The sequence below is a fragment of the Podarcis cretensis genome (assembly GCF_951804945.1).
Source record: "Podarcis cretensis genome assembly, chromosome: 1".
In the NCBI taxonomy this organism is placed as follows: domain Eukaryota; kingdom Metazoa; phylum Chordata; class Lepidosauria; order Squamata; family Lacertidae; genus Podarcis; species Podarcis cretensis.
The window spans coordinates 73,736,756-73,754,821 of NC_137170.1; the positions used below are offsets into that span (position 1 = coordinate 73,736,756).

Here is an 18,066-nt window from a genome sequence, read left to right on the forward strand (position 1 = left end):
CCTTGTGGTCCATGCCAAGATATTCAGCAGGAAGCCTTCTTATTGCCAAGTAACACGTGTGCCTCGGATACCAAAGATCGACATGTGCTGATGTTTCAACATTCCTGGAGAGAAATCCGACCCCCTCGGTGCCTATACTAGGCTCCCTGGCATGCCAGCACCTCACCCCATCTGTCCAGAGTGGCACTGTGCCTTCTCATGTGGAACTACACCAGTTACAGAGCACAGGTGCCAAATATATGCTTAACTTAAAACCCTGAGAAAATGCAGCAAATGACTTCCCTGCAAGAAAAATGGCATCTCCTGCCAAACTGGATTCATGCTTCATTAGAAAATGGTGGCAAGGACTTGCCATTGAAAACCTCACCAAGAAATGACCACTCTTAACATTGTCATCTAGCTTGAGGCCCTTCTGCCTTGGAGTGTAAATCTCACATTGTGAGGTTCACAAGGAGTTCCGCTAGTTGTACTGGATTTTAAAACAGTTACAGATGAGGGCACCAACACAGTGCCTGTACATACAGTGCTACTCTTGAAGAATTCCCCTGGTGCCCAAAAAGCACCCAAGGCCTCTCTTCGGCTCATTGTCCTCTTGGTCATGAAGTGGTAAGCATGGTAATTCCACCCCACCATCTGCCATAAAGCACTTAAAGGTGAAAGAGGCAGTGGGTGGAGTGTTTCCAAGGGTGAAATGAACACCTGAGTAGATGAACAGAAAGTGGAGTGAATGAAGAGGGCAGGAGCACAAGGGAAGAAATCTGGGAAACTTGTGGGGAGGAAAACATAGCAGAGAGAAGGGTATCATAGGGGTCATGGGGGGAGGGAGAGAAAGAGAAGGTACACATGCATGAAAACACGTTTAATCCATCTAAACCAGAGCTTTCCAAACTGTGTGTTGTGACATGTTAGTGTGCCAGCTGCAGTGTATAGGTGTGTCGCGCAAATGCTCCCCACACTTCTCCCGGAGCTGGAAAGGGGTTAGTTTAATCTCCAGTTTGCTAGAAAAACTGAAATACTGTGTTGCGAAATGATGCATGTCTAAAAAGTGTGTCACCCAAAGTCTGGAGAGCTCTGATCTAAACAGATCCTCTTGAAATAGTATAATCAAATCACAAGTCAAAACACAGATCACATTGTCTCAACTACAGTACCTGAACCTTAAAAAATAATAGATCCAGTGGAAGAAGAAGAAGAAGAGTTTGGATTTGATATCCCGCTTTATCACCGAAGGAGTCTCAAAGCGGCTAACATTCTCCTTTCCCTTCCTCCCCCACAACAAACACTCTGTGAGGTGAGTGGGGCTGAGAGACTTCAAAGAAGTGTGACTGGCCCAAGGTCACCCAGCAGCTGCATGTGGAGGAGCGGAGACGCGAACCCGGTTCCCCAGATTACGAATCTACCGCTCTTAACCACTACACCACACTGGCTCTCTAGCACTGCCATAACATAAAGACATGGACCCAAAGCATAGATCCTTGTGGATTCTCAAATCTTTTTACAAATTATCATCTCAAAACCACCATCAAATCGTAAGTCGCCTCTGTATCCACAGATCTGTTCTGTGGTTTGTTGGAGGTTTTGTTGTAATTTTGTGTCAAAATCATGAAAATCCATGAGAATCTGTGGCTTGCATCAATGTTTTTGTGGTGATGTAGGGATTGTTACTGTGCAATCTGCCATTGTATGGTTTAATTTGATAGTGGGGGTGGATCCCATGTAAAATCATACATATTCAAGAGGATCTGTCAGCTGGATCTGACTTTTATCCAGACCATTTGGAAAAACAAATGATATGTGTGTGCGCTTTCCCTTTTTCTGTCTGTTGTGGGGATGGGGAGAGACTGGCCTTGGGGAGGGAAGAGAGAAGCAGCTGCATGGGGTGATGCCCATAGCACTCTCCCAAAATTCCCAACGGGCCCCAAAAGGTTGGCAACCCCGAACGTATTGTCAACCTTGTCAAAAACAGGTTGACATCACAGAACTGTACACACAGTTTTGTACACACAAAACTGTGTACACTGAGAATGAATACACAGAAATGAAGTAATATATGGGTCAGGCTATCAAGGATGCAAAAAAGTCAATAATTAATTCCCCCCCTCCCCACGATTTATAGGAGGGCACAAGAGCCAGGGATGTGTCAGAGAGACGGAGGAGACGCAGCATGAAATGTAGCTAATAAGAAGAGGGTGAGCCATTTGTGGCCTGATGACCCTTCCCTTCCATCTTGGCATAGATCTTCTTCTTCACAGTTCTAGATAATGCTATTCTTCTGTGCACAATACTATGTCAAATTGTTATGCTTCAGATTCACCAAGTTAAAAGTACCCTGATGCTGCACGTGGAATTGCTGTTCCCAAAGCTATGACAACTATTTTGCCAAGTAATGTGTTTGCAGCTGCTTGACTGGCTGCAAGTTATGAACAACCAAAGTCATAATTCTGCAGTTAGAGCAAAGCAAGTTGGGTGGGGAATACAGGTAATAATGTTATTCTTTAAAATTACCAGTTCTTAGTCTTATTGCGGGGCAGGGGATTCCCTTTAAGGGGAGTTGATATATAACTCAGGCTGCTATTGAGTACTTGGTTAAACCAGTTTCAATTGAACTGGGAAGAGCTCTGAGCTGGACAATGAAAGTAGATCATTGCAACCTGAGAATTATCTGAGATTTTTTTACTGGGAATCCAAATCCCCTTTTGATCTGCAATATTAACAGTGGGCTACATTGCAGGGCTGCTGCAATAGAGGTGTAACCATGAGCTGCCCAGCAGGGTATACTACTCATTCAGCTCACCCTGTAGTGTAGGGATAAAACAATGGATAACATTTCATGTACTCTTTCCACTTCAGCCCAACCTGCAATAGGGTTCTAATACTCCTGGAATGAACAACTATGGGACAGCTGCATATTCCTGCATTGCAATGGATTGGACTAGATGATCCCCAGGGTCCCTTCCAACTCTACAATTCTATGAAATGATTGGAATCTCCAGTTCTACTGTGCTTTTAAAGACATTGTTTCACACTAAATAAGAAAGAGCATGAACTCTTCACTTTGCTGCTACCTATTGGGCTATTTTGAGAGTTGAGTAGGGTAGAGATACTGGTATTTAATCCAAGGCTGGCTCTATACACAGGGGGGAAATGCTATAAATAAGTCATAAATTAAATTGTTATAACAAAAGCAAAAAAGACTCTATGTAAAATTGCATAGACAAAGTTTTGTGCTCTACAGCGCCATCTGGTGGCACATGTTAATAATTACAGGTAGGTAGCCATGTTGATCTGCCATAGTTGAAACAAAATAAAAAAATTCCTTCCAGTAACACCTTAGAGACCAACTAAGTTTGTTATTGGTATGAGCTTTTGTGTGCATGCACACTTATTCAGATACACTGAAACAGAAGTCACCAGACCCTTATATATAGTGAGAGGGTAAGGTAAAGGTAAGGGACGCGGGTGGTGCTGTGGGTAAAACCTCAGCGCCTAGGACTTGCCGATCGCATGGTCGGCGGTTTGAATTCCTGCGGCGGGGTGCGCTCCCGTCGTTCGGTCCCAGCGCCTGCCAACCTAGCAGTTCGAAAGCACCTCCGGGTGCAAGTAGATAAATAGAGACTGCTTACCAGCGGGAAGGTAAACGGCGTTCCGTGTGCTGCGCTGGCTCGCCAGATGCAGCTTGTCACGCTGGCCACGTGACCCGGAAGTGTCTGTGGACAGCGCTGGCTCCCGGCCTATAGAGTGAGATGAGCGCACAACCCTAGAGTCTGGCAAGACTGGCCCGTACGGGCAGGGGTACCTTTAAGGTAAAGGTAAAGGGACCCCTGACCATTAGGTCCAGTCGTGACCGACTCTGGGGTTGCAGTGCTCATCTCGCTTTATTGGCCGAGGGAGCCGGCGTACAGCTTCTGGGTCATGTGGCCAACATGACTAAGCCGCTTCTGGCGAACCAGAGCTGCGCACAGAAACGCCATTTACCTTCCCGCCGGAGTGGTACCTATTTATCTACTTGCACTTTGACGTGCTTTCGAACTGCTAGGTTGGCAGGAGCTGAGACCGAGCAACAGGAGCTCACCCCGTTGCGGGGATTCAAACCGCCGACCTTCTGATCGGCAAGTCCTAGGCTCTGTGGTAGGGAGGGGCATTACTCAGAAGGGTGGTGGGAATGGGTGATTGGCTGATAGGTGTGGCAAACCTGTTGACAACTGCTTATAATGCTGTCATAGCATTGTAACATGGCTAATACAGTGGCACCTCCGGTTACGAATGGGATCCGTTCCGGAGGCCTGGACGTATCTCGAAGATTTTGTAACCGGAGGCACCTGTTCTGCGCATGCACGTAGTGCTGTAGAGTGCTTCTGTGCATGCGCGAGGCGTGCAGAGCGCAAACACACTTCCAGGGTTGCCACGCTCGCAACCCGAGGTTTAAGTTACCCGAAGGTGATGTAACCTGAGGGTCCACAGTATAGCCAAGTCCTACGATTCATAAAAATACTGGATTTCTCCATTGATTTCTGCTTGGCAGCAGTCACTTCTCTTCTTGAAGGCACTTTAAAAGAGCCTCTTGGTGTGAACCAGGATTTGACCTAAACAGACAATGAGAGGGTTCCATCACTGAATGCTGTAGTCATCAACTGTTGAATGTGCACCTGTGAACCAGGCCTTGATGACCAACAGTTGGATTCTTGAAGTGATTCCTTTGAAAAGCATTGTGAGACCAAATCATATGGAAGCTTTCTCTGTGATATTTGATCTACAGTGGTACCTCAGTTTAAAAACAACCCTGTTTACTAACTATTCAGTTTATGAACTCCACAAAACTGGAAGTAGTTTCCCGGTTTGAGAACTTGACCTCAGTCTAAGAATGGAAGCTGAACAGTGGAAGGGCACCAGCGGCAGGATGCCTCATACGGGAAATTAAGAACGGTTTTGGTTTGAGAACGGACTTCCGGAATAGATTAAGTTCACAAACCAAGGTACCACTGTATGTTTGTTTGCTCACATGTGCAAGTGATTATTTGATGCTGTAGCCATCAAGTGTTGAACATGCATGTGTGAACCAGCCCAGTGTGGGCATGTAAAGAAAGAAGCAGCAGAAAAAAGAAGCACGAGATGTTCAACCATTTTCATAAGGGCTGTGAACTCCACTTTGCAAAGATAAATCTTTCCTAACTTTTTTATTGCTGCCATTCCCCAGTACAGTATAAACGGAAGCAAAATAGCAATCCTTTCTTATTTCCTCTGTTAATAAAAAGTAGTTTGGCTAGCACAGAAATCAAGATTTGTGAAAGCAGCAGTCTTCACACTGATGTGTTCAAAACCGTTTTGTAAAAATGGGGCAGCATTTTAAAGAAAGGTTTTTATAATGGTTTCAAAAGTATGAAAGCCATTTCAGAATGAGAATATGTCTGTTCTTTATGTTCCTGAGCCTTAAAAGGACCTTTAAATGTTAACAGCCAAGGCAGTTTTCCTCAGACTGGTGCTCTTTATGGTACACACTCTTATTGTTTCATAATAAAACAAAAGTAAGAACAGGTGGGAACTTTCACATGGTCAGTCTCACTGACTATTACAAGTGATAATAGCAATAACAATTTTTTTTCCTATTCTGCTCTTCCATTGATACGCTCAGTGACTTACAGCAAATAAACAATAATCACAGCACTAAATAATATAAAACAGATAATACAGCAACATAATAAAATCACATTAACATCAGACAGTAAAAAAAGCCCACTAAAATAAAAGGCTCCTGTTCATGGAGTAAAACGCTCAAAGAGGGGCCCTCACAGATCTCAACCGAGAGCATATTCCATATGCATTACCACAGAAAACCCATTTCTTGTTCATCAGACTATTGTGGGATGGCACTTGGAACAGGGACCCCAAAGCTGATTTTAATGCCAAGGCTGGCTTAAGAGGAAGTAGGCAATAGTCCTTAAAGTCCAATCTAGGATATTTAAATTAGGCCGAAACCAGAACTAGAGTTATCACCTCACGATGGATCTTCAGCTAAGTTCCTATTTGCATCCTCCTCGTTTCAGTGGCATTTGCGGTGAAGTGAATCTTTCTCCATTACTGCCATGTCACTAATATGTGTAGCATGACCCAGTTAAAAAGGTACAATGTATTATTTCAAGCCAGATTTATTTATTTCAGATATTCAAATACCACTCAATATTCAGGAAATCTAAGCATGTGCATTTTTTAACAAAAGCATGCAGAGAATTAGAACAATTAAAATTCATCCTAAAAGCATAAAACTATCTTAATATGCCTGTTGAAATAAGAGGTCCTTGTTATATAATATCCATATATTACTTATATGATTAAACAGAGAGCGGTAGTCTCCAAATTTCTCTGCTCAGAGCTATCCTTCCCATGAAGCAATGTAATCTCCAACCACCAGCAGTTGATAATGGGGTGGAACTGAGGCACCATTTTCCTGCCTTCAATTTCTAACTGAAGGCACCTACTGTTTTAATTGTTACATGCCTTCTGTATTTTTTATGATGGCAAACATACACAGGCAATTAATAAAATATCTGTCTGCAACACTGATTTAAAATTTCTGTATGGTTTTCATTATATATGTAATATGTTTGTTGTAAACTTCTTTGATTTTTTTGTGAATAGCAGTGTACAGAAATTGTGATAAATAAATAAAAGCTTGTGTTTAAAACCATATGGGAAATACCATCCTCTTATAAATCTATTACTATTACTGTTAATTGCTTTGAGAACCGCTATGTTTGAAAAGGAGTACACAAATACTGCAGTCAGTCAGTCAGTGAACTCTAGACCAAGGCCACCATTTTGATTTTTCTTTCAGTACAGTAGTGAAAATGTAGGGGCCCATAACTATTTCTATTTAAAATAGCATAGGAGAAAATTTTGAAATGGCTTTCAATCTCTCAAGTACTCTAGCCAAGGAATATGAGCCAGAGCTTATCAGGGCTCAGCCAACATCTGGAGCACCGAAGTAACAATCAAGAAATGAGTGTGTTTGAGCATATGCGCAGGCTGCTTTCCCTCAACTCCAAATCCCGAGAACAAAAGCTTCTAATAAAATCAACTGCAGAAAATTCTCAAGTTTTTAACATTAATTAGACACAGGAAAACTGAAGCAGGCTCTGCTTTAAGGCAGCTTACCTAGACTGAAGGGTGAGCTCTCTCCATCCTGGATGCAAAAAGGACTTTCCTCAGCTGCAATGCTGGTTACACTCAGGGAAGGTTTGTTTATGACAAATGACAGGGGGGTAACTGTGCTGCATGTTGGCTCTCTCTGGAGGGGTTGTGCTGAACCCCTGGTATTGGTAATCTTCTAGGGAGAGCATATGAGCACACCTGTAAGTAAGCAAGGGAATGAAGGGAAGGGTTAACTCCTTTCTCCAGTCCTGATCCAAATCACTCCTCTTTTCACAGCTGCCATTAGTAATGTATATATATATATACAGTACATATATATATATATATATATATATATATATATATATATATATATGCAAAGCACAGTTGACAAAATATATGTATATATATGTATATATATATGTATATATATGTATGCAAAGCACAGTTGACAAAAATTAAGGACCTGAGACCAATCACAGCTCCTTAGTGCAGGCCTACTGCATGGTCCCCAACACATTTTGTTGTCTGAGGTGTAGGACAAGATGTGGCCACTCCCTAATTCCAAGTACTGTACTGTACAGAAACTAACCATACTGGCAGCTGAATTTTAAGCAGTGGCAATGGAGTATTCTACCACACCTGAAATCCCACACACGTCTATTCTCTTTTTGCTGCTTCCCATGCTCAGCATGTCACCTGAGGCAGCTGCCTAACTTTCATGGTAGGGTGGGCCATATGCATATTTTTAGAGAAAACATGTCTCTTCCAAAATTTACATATTCATCACACATGTGCAGGAATGGACACTCGGGTATTATTTTATTCATCAGGTATGGGACAAGTGATGTGGCACAAAGTGGTGTGTGTGTGTGTGTGTGTGTGTGTGTGTTCACACACAATAATAATAATAAAATAAGCTGCCCCCCCCCAAATAAGCTGCCCCACAATGGACTTGCAGAGCAACTCCATTTCCCCCAGCTTATTTTGGATTTGGGGATTTGTGCCCCAGCTTTGCTGCAAGGTCCACTCATATATGGGCAGAATCTGATATACACAAACAAATGCTCAGAAATTATAAGCCAGAACCAAAGTGTCACAGCATATGCACCATATTTGTTTAAGCTCAAGGCTATAGAGAGTCATCACTCTAGAGGTACTCTGGCTTGAAAATAAATCTAAAATGTAACAATCCACATTCTGTTGCATTTTGAGTTAAAATGCTTTCCTACTGCGATTTACAGAATTGATATGATTGCTTGGTAATAACTACAATTCCGTAAGCTACACTGATGGTATGCCATTACTGCCTGAGCTACAGCAGAAAAAATTGAGACTTTTTATCTGCTCCAACAATGTATATAAACTTTCTCCTTCCTTCAGTGTTCATTCAGATGGGACAGTGTGAGAAACCTGTGGCCCTCCATGTTGCTGGACATCTCTGACCTTTGGCCATGCTGGCTGGGGCTGATGGAGGGCTACGGGTTCCATACCAATCATAACTGAAAGTTATATTAAGTCTGACTACTTGATTTATTTTTCAAAGACAGCTCTGAGAAAGATAAGAGTTTACAAAGTGAATTTCTGCATCTTTTTAGTGGCTTAATTGTAGCCTGTTTGATTTTACTTGCTGCTTTTGTTTTATCCGCTAGTTCTTTTCCTGTTTTCAGAATGTTACTATATTTATAATTTCTCTTGTTATTTTCACTGTATTTGTACCCTCCCCTAATTTTATTAGTCACCTTGAACTTTTTGGAAAAGGCGGAATACTGTACAGTATTCATACTTTAAATAAGAAGCAAGTCCTTCCCACTTCCCAGCAGCAAGCCACACCTCCTGGGCCATGCTGTATTCTGGTCCTGGGCTCACCCGAGAACCTTTTACAGCTATTATTTCAGCAACAAGGCAGTCCTTATTACTTTTGCACAAAATTGGTAAGACTGGACCACACAAAAATCAAGCCGATAGCTAAGCCGTTTCAAAATATGCCACGGAAATTAACGGGATTTACTGCCACATCAAGCGTTTAGGACGGATTTTGAGATAATGTTCTGCATGTTTACTCAAAAGTAACCCCCACTGTGTTCAATGGCGCTTACTAACAAAGGTAAATGTGCACAGGATTGCTGCCTTACATTTTCTCAACAGGGAATCCTAGCCTAACCCATAAAATTTGTGCCAGCGGAGAATGTTATCAGTTGAATCCGTACTCAGTAAACTACCCTCTTTTTTGATGGGGAGGGAGAGAGAAGGAGAGCAAAATGCAAAAGGAAACCCCCTCAACACCGGAGGAAACGTGAAAGAGGGGGGAAACACAGAATCTACAGACGCGACCAACCACCGATCAAATTGTTTCCTTTCCCCGCCCATCTCGCCGACAGCCAATCACCAGCGAGGGGAGGGGAGGGGAGAGAGAGAGAGGCGCGCGCAGCTATGTCGCAGAGGCTTGTGGGATTTGGAGTTCCTCCCTTTCCGAGAGTTCCCATAGAATAGCAGCAAGTGGTTAGCAAGATAAAAACTACAACTCCCAAGAAGGGAAAGGTTGAGAGGGAAAGCGGGGGGGGGGGGAGACAGACGGGGAGGGAGAAAGAAAGACTCGCCGCCTGACCTAAGCGGGAGTTCTTTCTCTGTCTCGCGCGCTTGCGCCGTGGGAAGCCCTGCGAAGAGGCGGAGGAATAGGAAGCCGCGATTGGAGCCGCCGAAGCTCGGGCTGCGAGCGAGTAGGGCCGGGAAGGGGCCCTCGGGGCGGCTGCAAGATGAGCGCCGCCAGGGAGTCCCAGCCTGAGCGCGGCCACGGAGTGAAGCGAGCGGCCTCCCCCGATGTGAATAAGGGCGGCTGGGGGAGGAAGCGGGGTTGGGAAGCGGGGGGAGGGGAGGCGGGGGGAGGGGAGGGGAGGGGGAAGGGGCTTCTTCCTGTCCCGCCGCTCATCTGCGGGGCCCTTGCCCCCTCCTTGCCCCGAGGAGAGTTGCAAAGTGGGCCGGGAGGTCAGGATCCTTTCGTCCAGCTGTGGCCCCTTTCGCCGCGCATTTTGCCACGCGGCGACGTCTCCTGTGCCCCAAGTGCGGGGAAGTTCTCCTCGCGGCTTAGCAGAGAGAAGGGACACTGTGACTGACCTGCTCGGTGGCCCTTGTTCCCGCAAGCCCCGTCTCCCCTTTCTCCATGTTGGGATTGTACATATTGTGGGGGAAAGGCATGTCCTAAGCAACCCCGAGGCGAAAGACGCGCTTTCATAGAAGTTTAGGCCCTGGTTCGGCATGCAGAAAAGCTGTAACACGTGTAGCAGCCTCGTCTGGAGGAGGTGGGGGGGGAAGGAGGCGTGTATTGGGCCTGTGTGTGTTGTTCACGTGTGAATATTTAACTAGATATTTAATGTCAATCGATCTAGGGGAAATAGCTGGAGAACTTTATTGCACACGCAGGTGCGCCAACCATACTTTTTAAAGGGCACCTGTGAAATCAAAGCGACCCTGAGGTCCCTTGGTTTGTTCTCTGTGTTTGTGTACATCAGTTGTGGATCCTGTCCCAGCTACTGCTCAGAAGTGGGTAGAGCAACTAAAATAAAGTAAAACGTACCTGAGCAGTAAGAATGATGTTAGGTAGGAAATGGAGGAATGATTGGAATGCTAACCTTCCGTCCACATAAACATGGCCAAGGTGTGGTGGTGAAATGATACCCAACTAAATCATTTGTGAAACAACTTTGAATGTCCCTGATTGAGTTAGCAAGGTTCCATGGGGAGAACAAAATACAACATTGTATGCTCACATATGCTATAAAACATTACCTATATTACATAAACCTGTGTAAATGGAAAGTTCCCCAATGCCTAAAAGTGAGTTGAAAGCAAGGGCAATGCTTTATATTATAATCATCCAAGCCACTTGTGTGGGAAGTGATGGGAGTACAAAAAAGTCTTGATATCTAAAGCCTACAGGGAGTTAAATAGCTTAATAAAATTCACACAAAAAATGTATCTGCAGACATGAAAGGGGACATGGGATTTACTGGAATACCACCTGCAAGGCACTTCTATTAGCCAAATAGCTGCCTTTATTTCTGAGTTCATCATGGAGGACTTGATTAATGATAGGATAAAAGCAGGACAGTCAAATTCAATGCAACATAATATATATATTTACCGATTATTACTTTTGTAGACCCTCCCTCTCAAAAAGCTTGCATCCCCAGGCTTGGAATGTCTTTTGGAGGACTGCCACAATTGTTACCCTTTTCAACTGTGTTTCAGCAGCTTCACAGTGGATATGACACCAGCAGCATTCATATTTTGGCCATTAGAGTCCACAGCTGCTTCTCCCTGCTGATGGTTGACATAGATAGATAGATAGATAGATAGATAGATAGATAGATATATGTGCAGCACTTGTACATTGTGGGCAACTTTTGATTAATTCTATGATGTCTGAAGCAGCTTTTAATTCTATGGTTCACTTTTCTCAAAAGAGAATTTTGGTAGAGAGGGTGATGGCTTGCTTCCATTTGCTGGTGTGTTTGACTGTACTATAAGTGCTGCAGCCTCATATGGTAGGTTTTTGAAGGAGCTGATCGCATCTAAACAGTGACAAGATGGAAAATAGGCATATTCTTTCAGTTAATTGAAATTGTATTATTGATCCCAGTAACCAGTAAACTGCAATGATTAATTCACCCCACTTTTCAGATTGTCAACATGTATTTTCATATGATGTCAGCTACTACTTAACTGGGCTTTCCTGGAAATCATGCTTACTTTACAGGTGGTTAAATAAGCTTTGCATTTTTAGCCTCCTCCTTTTTTAAAAAAGTCTTCCTGATCTTGTTTAAACGCAGCTATAAATTTTCCACTTCCCTTGAAAGGAGCTGGTCATTTCCACAGCCTCCACAACCTGCTTCTAGGGCTGTAGTTTGCTACTAGCCATTAATGGGTGCCTTCAAAAAGCTGTTGCCGTGTGGGTAGTAGCTTTGCTGATTGGGGCTTAACAATCCCCATTAACAGTGTGTGACTCTGAACTTGAATGATCATGGCTGTACTCTTAAAACAAAAGCTGTTCAGAATATATGATAAAGTAATTGAAAATGTATGCATGCAATCGACTTATCTTTCTTTTTAACGTGACCACAGGCCACCTTCTGTCTTGCAGCTTGGATCTAGCAGCTGGGAGGCAGCAGACCTGGGTAATGAAGAAAGAAAGCAAAAGTTCTTGAGACTTATGGGTGCTGCAAAGGTGAGGCTTTATCTTTATCTAAGGGAGCTGGGCATGTTTAGCCTGGAGAAGAGGAGGTTAAGGGGTGATATGATAGCCATGTTCAAATATATAAAAGGATGTCACATAGAGGAGGGAGAAAGGTTGTTTTCTGCTGCTCCAGAGAAGCGGACACGGAGCAATGGATCCAAACTACAAGAAAGAAGATTCCACCTAAACATTAGGAAGAACTTCCTGACAGTAAGAGCTGTTTGACAGTGGAATTTGCTGCCAAGGAGTGTGGTGGAGTCTCCTTCTTTGGAGGTCTTTAAGCAGAGGCTTGACAACCATATGTCAGGAGTGCTCTGATGGTGTTTCCTGGTTGGCAGGGGGTTGGACTCGATGGCCCTTGTGGTCTCTTCCAACTCTATGATTCTATGATCTTCCATCTAAACAGTTCATTGAACCACAGAGGAAACTTGTATAGAAGAACCTTTTAAACTTATTCTTTCACTGATCATGCTTGGTTTACTTCACTGATTTTGATAAGCATACAAGGGGTGGCAATCCATTCATCTTGATGTTATTGTAAGGCATGCATTATCTATGGCTGCTTTCAGAAGCTGTGGCACTCTCATGTATTGGGAATAATGCTGTTGAATTTTATTATTGTTTAAACAAGCAAGTTACTATGTTTCACTGAACATAGGGGAACAAATATTTTGCTAGTATGATTGTTAACTGATACTCTGAAGGATGAACAGAATACAATGGTACCTCAGGTTAAGTACTTAATTCGTTCTGGAGGTCCGTTCTTAACCTGAAGCACCACTTTAGCTAATGGGGCCTCCTGCTGCTGCCATGCCGCTGGAGCACGATTTCTGTTCTCATCCTGAAGCAAAGTTCTTAACCTGAGGTACTATTTCTGGGTTAGCGGAGTCTGTAACCTGAAGCGTATGTAACCCGAGGTACCACTGTAAATTTTAATGCAGCAGCCAGTCAAGGTTACAGCTGAATAGTTTTTCAAGTAAGATGCTTGAGACAATATGGGGAGAGTGCTGTTTCACTCTGGTCCTGCTAGATGGGCCTTTAGTCTCATCCAGCAGAGCTCGTTATGTTATTAGGTAACTGGGCTCTGTAGAGGTAGGCTGATGCAGCATTTTCACAGCAAACATCTAAGTGCTTCATAGAAGATAGGATGGAAGCTAATGTCCTCAAGAAGAAAAATGTGTTTTATGATACTTGTACTTCTCATATAGTATGAAACTGGTTCTATGTTGGACTTCCATATTTGAATCTCTGATTATTTTTATTTTTGCTTTTATTCTTGATTTCCCCCATAATTACTTACAGCATCTGGTTGTTTCATTTTATCAATTCAGACATATGAAATTTGCATGCTAGAACATTGATATTAAACAAACAAAAAGCTGATTTTAAAAATATGACGAAGTTAATGCTGGGCATTAACAGAATGTAACTCCCTGAAAGCTGGCACAATAATTTTATGATAGGTAAAGGTACCCCTGCCCGTACGGGCCAGTCTTGACAGACTCTAGGGTTGTGCGCTCATCTCACTCTAGAGGCCGGGGGCCAGCGCTGTCCGCAGACACTTCCGGTTCACGTGGCCAGCGTGACAAGCTGCATCTGGCGAGCCAGCCCAACACACGGAAATGCCGTTTACCTTCCCGCTAGTAAGCGGTCCCTATTTATCTACTTGCACCCGGGGGTGCTTTTGAACTGCTAGGTTGGCAGGCGCTGGGACCGAGCGACAGGAGCGCACCCCGCCGCGGGGATTCAAACCGCCGACCTTTTGATCGGCAAGTCCTAGGCGCTGAGGCTTTTACCCACAGCGCCACCCGCGTCCCTTACAATTTTATGATACTTACAAATAATGTCTATTGCAAGGTGGCCCATGGAGCATGAAAACTTACAAAGTGCTGCAGAACTCATTGTTGTGATTTGCTTCAAGAGACAGCAGTTGTTCTCAAATAATAGCTTTTATTTTCTTTTAGAAAGAGCATACTGGCCGCCTTGTTATTGGAGACCACAGATCAACTTCTCATTTTAGAACAGGTCAGTCTAAATTAAGTGAAAGTAAGTTTATGTATCTTTTAATGAAGTGTGACTGTTTTTCAGGAAGTCCCCTTTTTTGGCTGAATAGCAGCTTTCTCAAGGCTACCCAGTAAACTTTATAAAGCAAAGATTTGAACTCAAAACCATCTCTCAGGCCACTAAAACCACACTGGCTCTGTGGCAAGCTGAATGAGAGCAGGATCACCCCACAATGTGTAACCCATTGGCCTAAGGCATACATTGTCTCCTACTTACTGGACACAGGCATGCCATGAACAAATCATGCTTTACCAACAAATGTCTGGAGCTTCTGCTTCTGGATAATGTTTTTCTCTTTCCATCAAATAAGCTTCATGGATTAAATTAATTAGCTGTGCTGTTTTGGCTCACTTGAGATTTCATTAGTAATTTTCAATTGGGATTATGCATCTTCTGCCATTGGTGGGAGCAAAGTTTTCCCTGGGACAGTTGCTTTCAAGGCTTTTGAAGCTGTTCTGTCCCTTTGTTTTAGCACATGTCTGTAATGAAGCACTAGCAAGGCATGGTGATTCGCATGAAGTATTCTGACTCTAAAAGGCCTTACGCTCCTGCTTTTGTGTTGTAATTAGATGTTTGTTTGTTAGTTTGACTGGATGGTAACCAACGTGTATGAACATATAGGGGAAGAAGACAAGAAGATGAATGATGAGCTAGAAACTCAGTTCCAGCAAAGCATGGATAGCACCATGTCAGGAAGGAACCGGCGGCATTGTGGACTCGGCTTCAGTGAGGTAATCATGTTTAACTTGAAATAGTGACTCAAGAAGTTGTGTTTCTCTAGAAGCCAAACACACAGACAACACAACAGAAGCACAGTTTTGTACAGTGGATGCTGCTTAAGTATGTCAAACTGTCGCATGGCACACACACAAGCCTATCCATTCCTTAGGCTACTGTCTGCTGAACTCAGGCCACACTGTACAACTGCTGTATTTTTGCCAATGGGCCAGTGTAGTCAGCTGCTGCAGTCTGTAAACTTTGCCCACTGGAATTGTAGGAGGTCCAGAGGGCTGGAGGTTTTCCCACATTTACGACGAGGCATTATAATTTAGCATCACCACAGCATTCCCTTGCTTCTGCCTTGAATTCATAAGAAGATACAGCTTAGAGCAGGGATGGCTAACTCAAATCAAGCCCACAAAACTACTTTGACCTTTGATAAAGGTAAAGGTACCCCTGCCCGTACGCGCCAGTCGTGTCCGACTCTAGGGTTGTGTGCTCATCTCACTTAAGAGGCCGGGGGCCAGCGCTGTCCGGAGACACTTCCGGGTCACGTGGCCAGTGTGACGAAGCTGCTCTGGCAAGCCGGCACCAGCGCAGCACACGGAAACGCCGTTTACCTTCCCGCTATAAAGCGGTACCTATTTATCTACTTGCACTTAAGGGTGCTTTCGAACTGCTAGGTGGGCAGGAGCTGGGACCGAGAGATGGGAGCTCACCCCGCCGCGGGGATTCGAACCGCCAACCATGCGATCGGCAAGTCCTAGGCACTGAGGTTTTACCCACAGCGCCACCCGCGTCCCTTGACCTTTGGAGCTGTGCCAAATTCTTACCTTTTTGTGGTAAAAGGTTTTGCCCAAAGTTTTACTCACAAGGCAGGAGGAAATGGTTTTAAACATTTTGCTACACTTTCTTTGGGTTTTGTTTGTAATGCCTTCGCCGTGCCAAAATGCACATTTTCCCATTTGCTCTGGCGCTCTTGCCTATTCCATAACTTCATCATGAAGCTTGATTGATCACTATTTAGTTAGGTTGTGCAACAAAACATTCTGTGTTAAGTCTGGTGGCTTCCAAAATGCAGAAGTTGGCCACCCCTAGCTTAGAGCAAATGCCTGATTTTGCATGGCTAGGGGCTTATCTCTGGTGAAACAAGGCTGTAACCCTCTGCCTGCTTACATGGGATTCTGAGTGTGTGTATATTGCGCTGTAGCGTACTTCAAAATTTTGCTATGTGAAGGGCCTAACATGGCTGCTTTGTTTCCTTAATGATACATCCATCATTTTATTTGTATGCTGCCTTTCCATAGTTTGAACCCTGCTCAAGGCGGCTTACAACATGAATAGAAATGCTGTTCAGCAGCCTCAGCTTTTGTAGCTGGAGTCAAATCAGGGCCCTCACCTCCCAGGCCAGGTGGGAAAGGCCTGTAAGGTATTCCAGGACTCAGCCAAGATGCAAAGCTCATCAAGAGAGTTTTACATGGGTTTTGTACATGGGCTTTGTTTGTTATGTTGAAACATCAATTTTTCAGTATGACTTTTTAAAAAAGGGATGGAAAGTTTTTGCATTTTCTGTAATCTGAATTTTTCTTTTAGTTTGAAGAAGACAAGGGAGATCCAGAGGATACAAGAGACTCTCTGGAGCCAGAAAGCTCAGAGGACTCGGAAAGTGATTCTGAGTCTGAGCAAGAAGAGGCTGCAGAATCTACTGAAAAGCACAGCGATGCTGAAGATCCTCAAGCTAAGAAAAATTCAAAAAGCAACTATAAAATGATGTTTGTTAAATCCAGTGGTACATAACTACAGATCAAATCTGCCTTTAAACAAAGTAAGCCTTATGGTTACAGTGCAAAGTATTGGACTGCTCACAGCACAGACCTTTCTATTGTGGTTTGAATAAGGCCCTTTTAGAGAGAGAATAGTGTTTGCTTTTCCATCGCCATGAAACTATTTTTATCAGCATGACTGTATCCATTTTGTTTTGTAAAGTATGAAAATAAAATTGGGCTGGTTGTGGGGAGGGTGCAAGTTAGTTCTCGATCCCCTTTTACATTATTCTTCTGTCCCCCTTCCTATTCCATGATGGCTATCAAACCTTTCTTAAGCTTGTTAAAATGATTTATCGAAATGATACTTGATGTCTTTAAGTGTGGTTTATTTTTTAAAGCAGCACACAGTTTGGGTTTTGAATGATATAATTATTAAAAAGGGAGAATTGGAGCTCCTTTGTCTTGCTGGCATCCCAAAAGGGAACAGTATTTTAGGATGTGCCCAGCACTGGCTTTTACTGTGGTGGACTTCTAATATTAGAGCTGTGCATGCATGTGAAAGAGAGAGAAAGAGATGCATGTATGAGAGAGAAACTGATTAGCCAAAGGAAGTTTGGATAAGGAATTAACAGACAAAATATTCAGTGAGGGGAGTAACCTTAACATACACATTTGTAAGTTAACTGTGTTGTATCTGTGTATACGTTATTGATCTTTAAAGCTTCACTGGCAGAAACCCTGAAATGGTTAAGGAGACTTTAACAGAGTGGGTTGAAAGGAGAGTAGGTACCTAAATGTGAAAAGTTTCAGGACTCCAGTAAAAACAACCTGCCTCAATTTTCTCTTAAGTACATTAACTAACAACTATGTTTACAGTGGTACCGCGGGTACTTAAATTTGTTCCGGAGGTCCGTTCTTAACCTGAAACTGTTCTAAACCTGAAGCACCACTTTAGCTAATGGAGCCTCCCGCTTCAGCGCAATTTCTGTTCTCATCCTGAGGTAAAGTTCTTAACCCGAGGTACTATTGCTGGGTTAGCAGAGTATGTAACCTGAAGCGTATGTAACCCGAGGTACCACTGTATCTAAATTATGCATTTTAATTAGTAGTACATTGGAATCCTTTTTGCTTGGTTTCAGTGTGAAACCATTTTTCCTC

The 18,066-nt window shown here is 43.5% G+C and overlaps 1 protein-coding gene across 2 annotated transcripts; it reads left to right on the forward strand.

Moving 5' to 3' along the window:
• Positions 1-9,745: 9,745 nt before the first annotated feature.
• LOC307210837 (small acidic protein) lies at positions 9,746-17,272 on the forward strand. 2 transcript variants are annotated; one of them, XM_079966995.1, is made up of 5 exons: positions 9,746-9,947; positions 12,247-12,349; positions 14,323-14,383; positions 15,044-15,153; positions 16,736-17,272. In XM_079966995.1, coding segments are annotated over exons 1-5 (480 nt in total). In that variant the 5' UTR covers positions 9,746-9,945; the 3' UTR covers positions 16,940-17,272. The 2 variants fall into 2 exon arrangements, with proteins under 2 accessions (XP_079823121.1, XP_079823122.1); XM_079966996.1 differs by having other exon boundaries at positions 9,770-9,947; positions 12,266-12,349.
• The last annotated feature ends 794 nt before the right edge of the window (positions 17,273-18,066 follow it).